General features: G+C 56.2%; 1 protein-coding gene across 7 annotated transcripts in view; it reads left to right on the top strand.

Moving 5' to 3' along the window:
* Positions 1-13,582, top strand: part of Prkar1b (protein kinase cAMP-dependent type I regulatory subunit beta) — a 112,838-nt gene that overhangs the window by 84,792 nt on the left and 14,464 nt on the right. For all 7 annotated transcript variants that reach the window (XM_004840329.2, XM_013070574.3, XM_004840331.4 and 4 more), the window contains 2 exons: positions 7,071-7,229; positions 12,213-12,273. In XM_004840329.2, the coding sequence (XP_004840386.1) occupies positions 7,071-7,229; positions 12,213-12,273 (220 nt within the window). The remainder of the gene's footprint in view (positions 1-7,070; positions 7,230-12,212; positions 12,274-13,582) is intronic.

Here is a 13,582-nt window from a genome sequence, read left to right as displayed (position 1 = left end):
AGCCACGCCCTCCCCTTTCCCACAGGTGGTGCTGCCATTGCTCCAGGTTACCCTGCTCCCTGTGGCCTCTAGGCATCAGGGCACACCATGTCCGCTGCCCTAGCTAGGGAGCTGTTTCAGGCCTTGACCTCTGCCTCTGTCCAGTCCCAGCTATTTCTGGGAAGGGCATTTACTCACCAACCTCCCTGGCAGCTTGTCGGTGCATCCACTCTGAGTGTTTCTGGGAACTGCCAGGCCCCCAACTCCCCGAGCTGGGGCACAGGAAGTGACTCATGAGAAGTCCAGGTGGAGTACACGCCGAGTCCCCAGGCTTCTCTTTGTCACAAGGCCTGTCTCGTGGTCCTGCACTGGATCTGACAGCAAGGCCGCTGGACTGGCCTGAGGCAAACCTTTGTGTCTGTGGCGGGATCCTGTCCTTCTAAAGAAGGAAACCGAGGCAGGAGCTAAGGCCCTAGGGCTGCCCCTTCTTGGGGGGACTGTGAGGAAGAGGGAGGATAGGAAGCTCTGACTGGGCTCAGCTGAGGCCACGGTCACTGCATGCCCCTTCATTTCAGGTCTAAACCCAGGACAGGAGGGTGCAGTCCCAGGGGCCTTGGCCTTGGCCTGGGCCAGGCCCAGGAGATGGCCTGTCACATCTGGCATGGGTCATGGGTCCTGCCCACGCTCAGACCTGGAACAGGGAGGGCAGAGCAGGAAAGGACAGGTCCCCAGGTCCCGTCCTCAGTGGCCTGTGTGAGGGATGCCCAGGCCAAAGATGGCGGCAGGTGGGGATGGCTTGTTCCTAGCTTGATCTGCAGTTTTCTCCTGTGCATTAATTCCAGGCTATTCTCAGCCCCCCACCCCCAGACCATCACTATTTGTCCCCCCCACACAGTGTCTCTTGCGCTTGCAGGCCCTGAGACTGCCCTGGGAAGCAAGGATGTGGAGTTTTGTAGGTTCGTGTTGAAGATAAACAGGAAATTAGTAAATGGTGTTACCACCTCAGAACATTGGCCTTCCTGTGCCGTCTGCTCTTATTCCTGCTCTGCCTTGCAAACTCCTTTGCATTCTTCAAGACCCATAAGGTCGGGTCCTCTGCTTCTGGGCTTTGACAAATGCTGACCGCACCAGAAAATGGAAGACCGGACTCTCTCTCACTATCCTGGGAGCCCCTGGTGGGTCCTGATCTTGGCCTTCACTTTTCCTCTCCCTCTCCTGCATTCCCTGAAGTAGTAGGAATCTCCTAATTCCATCCTAAGGGCACCTTCAACTGGGGCGGAATGGAGGAGTTGGGGTGACCCAGGGAATTTTGATTCAGTCTTTGCTTGTTCTAAAGGACAGGTGTGGGGTTGGCAGACTCTGCTCCAGGGTTGCTTTCACAGGGCCCAAAGGGCCCATCGGGGCTAGGCTGTTCTGCTAGGGTTGTTTCCAGGCCTTGTTTTCTGTGTACTCAGAGAGGTTCACGGCTCACTGTCCCCCAAAGGTCAGAGAGGCAGGCTGCTCCCATGCTGGTGCCACAGGTCTGCCCTGTGCTGCTGTTCTGGTCAATGCCCTGACTGCCTCCTGTCCCACCTGGCTGGTCCCACACCTGCACCAGTGGCCTTCCCACCACAAGGATGTCCTTGGGAGATGAGGACATAGCGTCTTAGGGGCTTGTTGCCCGTGGCTTACTGGCCATGACTGCCCGTGGGCAGTTTCCCCCAGTCTCTGGGGCCAAGCAGCTGCGGGAGACCCCGACTGGGGCAAGGGAGTCCAGGTGTTCCCAGATGTGCCCAGCCTTTGAGCCTGCACCGTCTGCCTCCCTGCTGAGGTCCTCTCCCACCCACTTCTTCCCTCTCTCACTGTGGACAGTGACTTGCCATGTCACCTGCCCTGCACCTCGTCTGTAACTTCCTCAAAGACCGAGCATGAGGTGGACAGGGACCTGCCAGTCTCTGCCTTTATCTGGGCCCCTTCAAGTTAGGGTCCGAGTTTCCTCAAACCCAAGGCTCAGATGAGTATATTGGTTCACTCCTGTGATCCCAGATACTCAGGAGGCTGAGGCAGGAGGCTTGTAAGCTTGAGGCCAGCCTTGGGAAGTTAGGGAGAACCTGACCTGCATCAAGATAAAACTTTAAAGGGATAGGGATGTGGCTCAATGGTTGGTGCTTGCCTAGCATATGGGAGCTCTGGGTTCCACCCCCAGTACTTCAAAAAAAGAAAACACAAACCAAACCCAGGCTCATCTTGGCAGGACCCCTCCCACCCACAAGGGGCTATCACGACCTCCAGGCCTGGGTGCCGTAGGACAAGGTGAGGGCTGAAGCATGAGTTGGTCTTTTGATGTGTTGTGTTGTCTCTGGCATCCGACCAAACCTGAGGACATGTGGAGGCAATTGTGTAAAGGAAAAAGTGAGGTCACCTTCAGAAAACTAGGGCTCCCCAGACACATTGTCTCTTACTTCCTCCCCCCGCCCCCGCCCCAGGTGCAGAAGTGGCTTTCAGGTCCTGTCTGGACCCTCCATGGCAGAGCCGGGACATCTGGGCACCATAACGGTGCCACTTCCTGGTGCCGCCCTGAGTCTGGGCCATCCAGGCCCTGATGGCACCGGGCTGTGACCTACAGGACCATCTACAAATGGGCATGGGTAGCTTCCTGCCCGCCATGGCTGCGTGTAGCACCAGGCACCTCTGCCAATCTCTTCAGATTTTCCGGTGGGGATGGTGAGCGGCAGGGCGGGGCTGGCGAAGGCGCTGTGGGGGTGCTGCTGTGATGTGGGGCCGATTGTGTGCAGGGTAAACATCAGGGCCGGTGCCCAAGGCCACATCTAAAGGGATCCAAGGAGCCCGGTAATGAACCGGGACAGACACAGGGTGGACTGGCCTCGGGCGGGGTTCTAGGGTGTGCGAAAGGATGCTAACTGTGGTTACCATGCCCCGAGCTGCCACAGCCCAAAGCAGCCCTGACCCAGTCCAGCCGCACTGTCTGAGCCCCGCTGTGTGTTGTTTGCTCCTGTAAACACCCTCCCAAGTCGGGGCAGACAGCCACAGGGCACAGAATGCTCTTCAAGGCTCCAAAGATGCTGGTTCTGTAGGGTGGGGTGGGCATGGGACCATCAGGGGCATCCCCTCCACAGAGGGCAGCCCCCAGCACCCTTGAGATGGGCAAGGCTCGTGGTGCCCCTTCAGCAGGGTGACACTGCCCTCTCCCTAGCGGCCCCTGGGGACCAGGTGACCAAATACCAGGACACTGGCTTGGCTAAAATTATGATTTTCCAGAGAGACTCCAAAAATGCCTGCTTGCTGTATGCATGTTGCCAAGAGCTATAATCCATTTTTCTAAGTATAAAAATATCTCCCAATTTATTTTATTCCTGGAACATAGCATTTCTGCTTGAAAGGACACTCAGCTGCCAGTGTTACTTGCTCAGGACTGTGGTTCCATTTCTAGCCCCCCTGAGGCCGAGTCCCTCCCTTTGTTGTTCTGTTTGTAATTTCAGGGCTCCTTCCTGTCACCTTCCTGGGTTTACATTGTCCCTGCTGGGCACCTCTGGGCATGGCAGTCTGGTCCCTTGTCCTGGCTGGTTGTCACTCAGGGTTCGCCAAGTGTTTTGAGTGTTCATATGTTTAAATTGGTAAAATATACATAAATTAAAATTTGCTGGGGCCGGGGATTTAGCTCAGTGTTTCTGCCGCCTGCCTTGCAAGCTCAAGGTCCCGAGTTCGATCCCCAGTACCCGCCCCCCCCCCCAAATTTGCTGTTTTAACCATTAGGTACAGAGCATAGTGACATTAAGCGCATTCACACCCGTCACCATTGTCCACCTCTCATCTTCCCAAACGGAAGCTCTGTCCCCATGGGGACACTGACTCCTGTCTCCTTCCCAGCTCTGAGCATCACCGTCTTGCTTTCTGTCCCCATGAATCTGGCTCCTCCAGGGACCTTATAGGCTTGGAGTCATACTGTGTCTGTCCTTTTGTGTCTGGTTTATTTCACCAGTGTCACATCCCTAAGATCCCCCCATGCTGCAGCACGTCAGCATCTCCTTCTTGTTTGAGGCTGAATAGTATTCCCAAGTTTGCATAGCCATGTATTGTTTATCTGCCACTCGTTGATGGATACTCTGGTGGCTGTGTGGACCTTGCCCTGGGGGGTTTGTTTTAATCAGTCGTTTACTGAGCACTGTGTGGCTGTGGCCTGGGGACAACTCTGAAGGTTTCTGCAGGTCTTGGAGGCTCCAAGTGTGTTCATCCGGCCCAGCCTTGTCCCCTCTGAAGTTCTGGGCAGCCCCGCCTATGGGCGCAGCCTGGTGGCCACTCTGCCTGGAGTGGGAGAATCCTGGGCCACCCCACATGTGGTGATATTCATGTGAGGAGGAGCAGCTGAGTTTAAGGTGGGCTCGAGGTCGGTGTGTCAGGAAGTCAGCTGCTGACTCTGGATGTGGGATCTTGGGGTCTCGCGGGAGGGTTGGAGGGCTGGGATGGATTTAGGGGGACCCTTGCCAGCCATCCAGGGGTGATCCCTTATCAGTAAGAGATCCTTGTGGCTGTTCCACATGGCCTAGCCCCCTGGGAGGGGACTGTGCCCCCAGTAAAGCCACATGACTCCAGAGTATTGAGGGCTAAGGAGGGTTGGGGGCAGCCTGGGCTTGAGGGTGGGAAGCTGAGACAGGTGCCTTGTTCTGCCTCTTGGGGCTGGGAGGCAGGAGGGTCGGGACCACTGATGCAGGCCATGCCACCCTAGCTGCACCTTGAGGCCACACACCTCGTCCCTATACCTTGGTTGGGTGGGATTCTGGGTGGCTGCTTTCTCCTCCATGTACTCACACCTGTCCACCTCCTTGGCTTTTGTATGGGATGGAGTTGGGTGACTTGAAATGCTTGGGTCTCCTGCTGCCAGGTCTCTCTGGGGCTCAGGGTGACCTCAGCTGGGGACTGATTGGCTCTGGCCTGCGACCCCACTAGTCAGAAAGCCCCCATGTCTGGAAATCTGTCACCTCCTGCAGAGTGGTGGAGGGCGAGGGAAGGGGGGAAGGAAGAGATGAGGAGGAAGGAGGGAGCTCAGAGCGCCCTAGAGGGACACAGTGCTGCCCGCCGGGGCCTCCCCCATCTTTCTTTTAAAAGAAGAAAAAACAAAAAGTGAAACAAGACAAGAGAAGCCCCTTTGCGTGCCAGCTGGGTGGGGCCCGCTCTGTACCCTGCGAGGGAGCCATGACAGAGGCCAGTGTCCCGAGAAGGATGGCCCCTTTGTCCTCGGGGGTGGCCCTGGGCCTGTCTACAATGGTTTCTCTGATGCCCAGGGGAGTGCTGGGAGGCTGGGGCTTCTCGGCAGGGCAGGGGTCCTTCTGGGCAGAGGGTCTGTGCCCCTTGGTCATCACCCCACTCTGTCTTTGGAGATGACCCAGGAAAGCTGGGGGTGCAGCTGGGATGGGGCTGGGCCAGAACAGGTCCTTCTGTTCCTGAGGACCCGGAGTCTGGCAGGTGGCAGAGTGCTCTGCTCCTACCCAGGGTCACCCATGGAGGAGCCTCCCTATTCCCCAGAAGCTGCTGCCCAGCTCTGTGTGGACCCTGCGGCTGGAGCAGGTCCGCAACCTCGTTGCTTTTGACTCAGCTGGGACCAGGTGGTACTGGGTGGTGAGGGGCTGTGCACCGAACCCCCTGCTGCAGCCCTGCTGGTGGGTGGTGAGCAGATGCCTCTCCAGACAAGTGTCCCCAAGGCAGATCCGTGCTGTCCCTGAGGCACAAAACCTGTACTGAGGGACCCAGGACCCTGGGAAAGGTATCTAGGAGGGGCCAGCATTTCTGGGTGGTATGAGAACTCATTAAGCCTGAACTTGGGTTGTGCCCTCAGAAACGTAGCCAAAGTGGAGTACCGGTTCCCACAATGAGGCCAGGCTGTGCCCACGCTGGGCTTCAGGACCCCTTTGGGAGTTAAGAGAGGCAGAGGTCCTGGGGAATGCTGTTTGAGATCCCTTAGAGTTGCCCCTAAAACTTAGGGCTTGCTGACCCTCCCTCTGTGTGTCTCTTCTGCCCGGCTGGGCATGCTTCCTGGGGTGTTGGGGGGGTGCTGTCTTAGGTTCCTTGAGCCCAGTGAAGGGGCAGCCACACCCCCACCACCAGCCTGTGTGGCCAGGGCTCCGGGGAGACCCAGCTGGGCCCAGAGCGGGGGGGGGGGTCCAAACTGTGCCAGGTGGGACCCTGCCTTTGACCTACTGTGGTTCCCAGCCTTGCTCATCTGTGGTTCCAGACTTACCCGTCACCTGCAGGCGTTTTCTTTCAGATAGGAAATTCTGTGCCTCAGTTATTATCAGATAATGAGTCATTGATTTCAGTAAGAATTGCTTCCATGATTCATCACAATCCATTCTTCCCCTGCACACCCATTTTGCCAATGGGAACTGATCTGTGCGCTCATTGACCGCGTGGGGGATAAAGAGGGCATTGTGTCAATTTATAGTAACCGAATCTGCATAATCACTGCATAATGAACAATCCGCACCATTCTCGCCTGGGTGTGGGCCGCGCACGGGCCGGGCACAGGCATGCCGTGCGGGGTGCAGTGCCGTGTGGCTGAAAGGGAATCTTGTCTGGCGCCAATGGCTCCATTCAGGCTCCCTCGAGGGGCCTGGGTGCTGCCGGGGAAGAAGGGCCCGGGGCAGGGGCTCACCTCAGCCCACCTGTGCCTGCCTTCGAGCCACAGAGATGGAGAGGGGACAGAGAGGGCCTGGCAGTGGTCACTGTGGCAGGGGAGGATGGGGCAGCTCAGGAGCGGGAAAGGAAAGGGCTGAGTGTCTGCCTGCAGGCAGCACATGCGGTGGAGGCCTTGATTCACTGGTATGCAGCTGGGGAAACTGAGGCCCAGAGAGTTGCTAGGGAATCAAATCCCGAGCCCACTTGGGAGCAGGGGCAGTGGGGGAGATGTTCCTGGCTGCAGCCCAGGCTCACGCCGCCCTGTCTCTGGTCCTGGCCTGTCCTCTCAGGCTCAGCAGATCCCGAGATGCTGTGTGGTCCCTATGTGGAGGACGGCCGTTCCCGTGCCCTCCCCAAGGGCGTCTGGGAAGGACCAGCCAGCCTGAGGTGCTGCCCTGACGTCTCTCTCCTGTGTCCCCTAGGTGTATGTGAATGGAGAGTGGGTGACCAGCATCAGCGAGGGGGGCAGCTTCGGGGAGCTGGCGCTCATCTACGGCACACCCAGGGCTGCCACTGTGAAGGCCAAAACTGACCTCAAGCTCTGGGGCATCGACCGCGACAGCTACCGGCGCATCCTGATGGTGAGCAGTGCCCTGGCCAAGGAGGCTCCGGCAGGTGGGGTTTGGGGTGGGGAGCCGGGGCTGCATCTGACACCAATCTTTGGACAAGCATCCCACAGGGGAGAAAAGACTTCTCCCAGCCAGCCAGGTCCTTGACAGATAAACCCTGTGAGATGATCAGAAGGGGAGAGGCGGTTCTGGAAAGCTTCTTAGAAGATAGGGAGGTGGCTAGGGGAGTCTCTTTTGCCTTCATCCCCTTTCTTTATCTGGCTGTCTGGAACATGTTTTTAATGGCCAGAGCTCGAGCTGCCATCTTGGTCTATGAGGTGACTTTGAGAATGAACCCCCCCCCGCCCCCCGCAATGTGAGGAAGGACTCCCTGCTGAGCTGGTGAAACCCTTGTGCTGGGCTGGACTGCTTGCTCCCAGACCTCCTTCACTTGGGGATCACTGGGGTTGTTAAGCCACTAACATTTTAGGTTTGTTCTTCCGTGCATCCAGATCTCTCAGGAGATACAGTGTGTGTGTGTGTGTATGTGTGTGTGTGTGTGTGTGCGCGCGCATGTATGCAGCCCACCCTGAGGTGGTTGGGGCCATGCAGGTGTATGTAAGTGGCTCCAGAGGAAAAGATCCTTCCTGGAGGAGGAGGTCACTCCGCCCTCTCCCCACACATGCTGTCTGCCAGGGACTGTTCTGGGGCTGGGTGCACACAGGGCTGGCCTCCAGGGGGAGGAGACAGACTGAACACATACACACCTGGGGTGGGATATGCAGGTGACCTGGAACTGAGGAGGGGCGGTTCTGTTATACTGAGGCTGAGAGACTTCTCTCCTAGGTGACATTGGTGCAGAGGCCTTGGGCTAGGAAACTGGGGCAAAGGCTGTCAGGAGTGTTGGCCACAGCTCCGTGAGTGCAAAGGCCCTGGGGCCAGAGTTGCTGTGCTGTCTTGGTCTCACTCCAGTGACTGGCTCTGTTTCAGTGCCACCAGGGCAGCTGTTTCATCAGCCCCAAGTTCCACAAGTTCCTTGCCAGGGCTCAGAGCAGATCCACACGGCTCTGTGGGGTGGGGGTGGATCCGGTAGGGTCCCTGTCCACTGGACGTCTGCCCACCCCTTGCAGGAGGATGCACAGTTCCTGTGTCCTCTGGGTGCACCTGGCCAGGGATTGCATAAACCACAGTCTCTGCTTCATCTGCTCTGTGTCATCCCGGCTGCGGGTTCTTTGTGGCTGGACCCTTCTATTCTGGGAAGTTCTTAAACCATGCCGGGAGCCGGCACTTCCTCTGTGCTAATTCCGGATCCTTGTTCTCTAAGAATAGCCGAGCTGGCTTGGAAGTCCACTGGGCCCCTGTGACTTGGGAAAGAAAATGACAGTGGCGGCAGGTTCCGGTGGCAGGAGCGCCTCGAGGGTCAGTGGTGTCTGTGTTTGTCTCCGTCCCCAGCTGGGCGGATTTTGATGCGGTCATCGCACATTGTGTGTCCACACCCTGCAACCACTTAGCACGAAACTGGACCTGAGGTGGGTGACACAGGAGATGAGGGGACAATAGGCAGTCCAAGCAGCCTTGTCCAAGAATGTCGGCTCCAGCCCCATGCTCTGGCTGTTGGAATCCTAGGTCTGCTCTGGGAGCTTCCTAAATGTCCGTCACTTCCCTGCCCTGCTCATGTTTTATTGAGGGAAGAACAAAGCCCAGGGCTGGGCAGGGCTGGGCTTGGCCCCACCCAGATTCCCATGCAGAGGCCAGCAGGGCCCCAGTACTCTGCAGAATTTGTCTTTCTGTCTCCTTTCCTTTCCTTTTCCCTTTCCCTTTCTCCTTCCTTCCTTCCTCCATCCCTTCATCTTCACTTTTCTCCCTTCTTTTCTCAGTACTGGGGATTGAACCCAGAGCATTGGTACTGAGCTATATCCCAGCCATTTTTAATGGGGTTTTTTTTGGTACCGGGGATCGAACTCGGGACCTTGCGCTTGGGAGGCAGGCACCAGAACCACTGAGCTAAATCCCTGGCCCTTTAATGTCTTATTTTGAGACAGGGCCTCACTAAGTTGCTAGATTGCCCAGGCTAGGCTCCAACTTGTGGTCCTCCTGTCTCAGCCTCTCAGAGTGCCAGGGTTATAGGCTATGCCCAACTTCTTTTTCTTTCTTAAGCTTTGGACCCTCAGTTCACCTGACCCTTACCTGGGTCCGTGTTTGGAGTTAGGGAGGATGCAGACTAAGGTAGAGGCTGCACTCAGGTCTTCAGAGGCCTCTGCCCAGGGCAGCCTGAGACCTAGGACCCTCCCTCCTGCCCCTGGCACCCACTGACCAGGGATGCTCATGCAGATGTGTGTGAGTGACAGGGATGCAGCCGTTGGGGCAGCCGTTAGGGCAGGAGGTATGCACCTGTGCTCCTCAGCACAGGCATTTGGCATTTGCCGCCTTGATGTCACCGAGATTATGGGGGATCTCTGGGCTGGGCTTAGTGAGTCCCTGTGTCACACATGAGGTCAGACAGTCTGGGAGGGGAGCCATTCCACCTCCCTGGGTGAGGCCCCAGGTTCTCTTGGGCTGCAGGGCAGGCTGCACTTGGAAGAGATCGAGAAGTTTCCACCGGATCCGGGGGCACGGGGTGCAGTGCACTGCACACAATGTGGGTGCATGGATGCCTCTTCTGTCCTCTAGAGGGATAAAGATGCTGCATGCAGCCATGGAGAAGTAGCCAGATGTGTAAGCACCGTGCTGGGACAGGACCATCCTGTTTTGAGGCCTGGCCCAGTCCTTGGTGGCCAGTGGACAGGAGCAGCCATGGCCCCAGGTGTATCTTACTTTTCCCACAGAGTGCAGATGCCGCAGTGGGGGAAAGGGAAGGTGAGGACTGGGAGGCGCCATCTAAGCTGTGCTTCTTTTCAGCACCTCTGGGGGGATGAGGGGTCTTGGGAGTGCCAGGGGCGCATGATCAGCGCCTGTCTGCGAGGTCCCCGACCCCATTTCCGACCATAGGGAAGTCATGTGGAGCTTGAATCCCTCAGTGTCTCAACAGGCAGGAGACAAGGAACCTCTGGGCTGAGGTAGAGATGGCACCAATGGAGCAGCAGGGAGATGTTTCAGAGGAGGGAGAGGGAGCCTAGGTCAGAGACAAAGAATGACACTAGGACAGCTCAGTCACTGTCCTAGTGGAGAAACTGAGGCCCAGAGGAGACAAGACTGGCCTGAGAGCAGGGACGTTATGGGCAAACTTGGGTTGGAAATGGGTGTGCCGACCTTCTGCATCGGTCACCATCATCATCATTATTACCATCATCACTGCCATCCCTGTCACCATCACCACTGCTTACTGTCATCCCCACATCATTACCATCATCACCTTCACCATCACCCTAAGGGACATTTGTTGAGACTCGGTCCTTACCATGACAGTGAGGCAGGGAGGTTTTGTCTCTTATCTCATGAAGGATCAGTGACACAGTGGCACATCCAAACCTGTCCTTGTGCCCTGGGGTGCAGGGCCCTTTGCTTTTCCTCAGATAGTGGCCCCAGTGTCCTCTGCCAAGTCCCCAGGAGGGACTGGAGAATAGGGCATCCTTGGAACCCTCGTCCCTGAGTGGCAGGTTCATGGGCTCCGTCTTCCATCTGTGAGCAGGAGGCTTGGCTCAGCCCAGGAGTCTGTGCTTCTGGACCTTGAGGGGACTCAGGTAGTGACGGGGGAGTGCCTGGGTGCTGTGGACCTCACAGGCAGCCCTGGAAAGCCCTGGTCTGACCCTGTGAAAGCTGCTGCTGCGCTCTTGGGACTTGAACTGCACTTCCAGATGCACTTCTGAGCATGTGCCTTAGAAGCCTCCCTGCATTGGAAGCCTCCCTCCAAGAGTTGTGATAATGAACACAGAGCTGAGCACCTACCAGGCCACATGGGGTGCCACTATGATTTCTATTCTCTCAGCTGAGGCAATGGCTGTGTCTGGCAGATGCTTTATTTACAGGGGGGTCCTCACAAGAGGTTCAGGGCCCCCATGTCCCTCACCCTAACCTCTCCTTGCCCAACAGCAGGAGGATTCTGGGCCCAGCACTGCCTGAGGCCGGCTTTGGCCTCAGGAACCAGGAGGGTCTGGATGTTGCAGAAGGAATCAGGGTGGGAGCCACAGAGACCTCAGGTCATCGTCCTTTGCTCTGGTGGTAGGACATGTGAGGTAACGGGGCTGTTCTGCCATCCTGCCCACAAGCCTCCGAGGCTTGTCACATCCCCCATTGGAATTAGGGTTAGCCGGGTCTATTAGTTAGCTGATGATGAGTGACAAACTTGCCTTGAATTGGTGGCCTCTGCTAGTGATGTGGCATTTGTTACAGTCCCTTCCTCCCTCCCTTCCTTCCTTCCTTCCTTCCTTCCTTCCTTCCTTCCTTCCTTCTTTCCTTTCCTTTTGGCTTTTTGAGACAGGATTTCACTGTGCATTCCAAGCTGGCTTTGAATTCACTATGTGGTCCAGGCTGGCCTCAGACTTCTGCCTCAGCCTCCCAAGCTCCGAGACCACAGAATGTACCACCGCTTTTCAGTTTCTGTGGGTCTCAAGGAAGCAGCTTAGCGGGTGACTGTGGCCTGGAGCTCCCTGGGGTTCTGGCCGTTGGAAGGTCTGATGCATGGGAGAGAGAATTGTTTTTATAAGGGTGGGATCCTATAGTACTGACTGTTGACAGGAGGCCCTGTTCCTCTGAGCCTGGTAGGCAACAGAGTGGGTGCCATTGTGTTTTCTAGGGCCTCCTGGCTTTGGAAATCTCAAGCTGTCCTTTTCTTAGTGCTCTGCTCAGGGTGTCCCTGCTTGGGATGGACCCCAGGAGGTGGGCAATGTCAGGTCTCCTCAGAGGCTGGTGTGCCCCGGAAACCCCAGGAAGAGGAAGAAGGCTGGTGCTGGAGGAGGGGCCCTTGGGGCTTGGGATGCTTCAGGGGCCTCCAGTGAAGACTCAGGGGAAATGTGGAAAATGTCAGAATAGTTTGGGCCTGAAGACCCACCTTCTCTGTTTTTCTTTTCTCCGAAACAGGGCAGCACGCTGAGAAAACGCAAGATGTATGAGGAGTTCCTCAGCAAGGTCTCCATCCTCGGTCAGTTGACGATGCACATCCCTGGGGCCTCCCAGCCTCCTCTTGAGCACCCACTGCCAGCCTGGACACCTTCTCTTTTCCCTGTGTGGCTGGCAGGTGGCGTGTGCCTGGTGTTATGCCCATGTGTGGATGAACATACACATGCGCACACTGTGCACACACAGGCACACACACAAGCATGCATCATCCTCTGGGGCCTAGGATTGTGTTTGCCTGTCTCTTGTGCTGCCTTTTCAGCTTCATCACATTTTTTTAAATGCTGGGGATTAAACTTAGGGTCATTGCACAATTGAGCTACTTCTTCAGCCCTTTTTGTTTAGAGATGAGCTCTCACTAAGTAGTCCAGGCTGGCCTGGAACTCACCATCCTCAGCCTCCGAGTACCTGGAATTACAGGCATGCACCGTGACATCCAGCTTCCAGCTCCTTCAGTTTTGAGCTGCAAGCTGAGTTTGTTTTCTAGTAACTGGTGATCCTCCTCAGCCCCACACTGCTGGCACAGGAGGTGCAAGCCCAGCATTCCATGTCGGGTCCATACTGTGGCTCCCTGCACCCCGCCCTCACACTGGGGTCACCAGTGTCTGTGTGCTTCCCTTCAGGACGCTTGGCCTAGTTTCCTGCCCAGGGTCCATCACCAGTGTTGGACTCCAAGCCTGTTAGGGTAGGTCTAGTAAAGGCAGAACTCAAGGCAGCCCAGGTCTTGGTGTTCTCCTTCTAGAGTTCACTGTTAGCCTCCTGTATTCGGAGGATTCTGATGATTCTAAGCTGGAAGTTTTAAAAAAATGCTTTGTGTTTCATGAATTTCCTCAGAGCCTGAGACATTGAAAAAACTGGGGGTGAAAAGTCGCCACCTCTCTTACAGCTTCTTCTACCAGTTTCCACCCAAGATTTATGCTGTTGAGAGACAAAGCTGCTTCAGATCTTGATTTTTCAGACCTTAGAATATTGCAGATTTCAAATGTCATGGGGGAAAAATCAGCTAAGCAAGCAACTGCTGCCTTTTTTTTTTTTGGTGGTGCTAGTAATGGAACCCAGGGCTTCACACATGCTAGGCCAGCACTCTACCACTGAGCTACACCCCGAGCGTTTTAAAATTTTGAGATGAGGAGGTCTTGCTCAGTTGCACAGGCTGGCCTCAAACTTGAAATCCTGTCTTTGTCTCCCAAGCAGCTGGGATGACAGGCCTATTCCACCAGACTGGTACCTTGAGCAGCTTCTGTCCAGCACACACCTTATTTAAAAAGCTCATACGACTGTGGTTGAAGAACTTCATTGCATGTACTGTGCAGTAGAATTGCTGTGACCCTGTG

This window comes from Heterocephalus glaber, unplaced genomic scaffold (assembly GCF_053883595.1).
Source record: "Heterocephalus glaber isolate CG9 unplaced genomic scaffold, H.glaber_assembly_v1.0 deba00001610, whole genome shotgun sequence".
Taxonomy (NCBI): domain Eukaryota; kingdom Metazoa; phylum Chordata; class Mammalia; order Rodentia; family Bathyergidae; genus Heterocephalus; species Heterocephalus glaber.
This window is presented reverse-complemented; position numbering and strand designations above follow the sequence as displayed.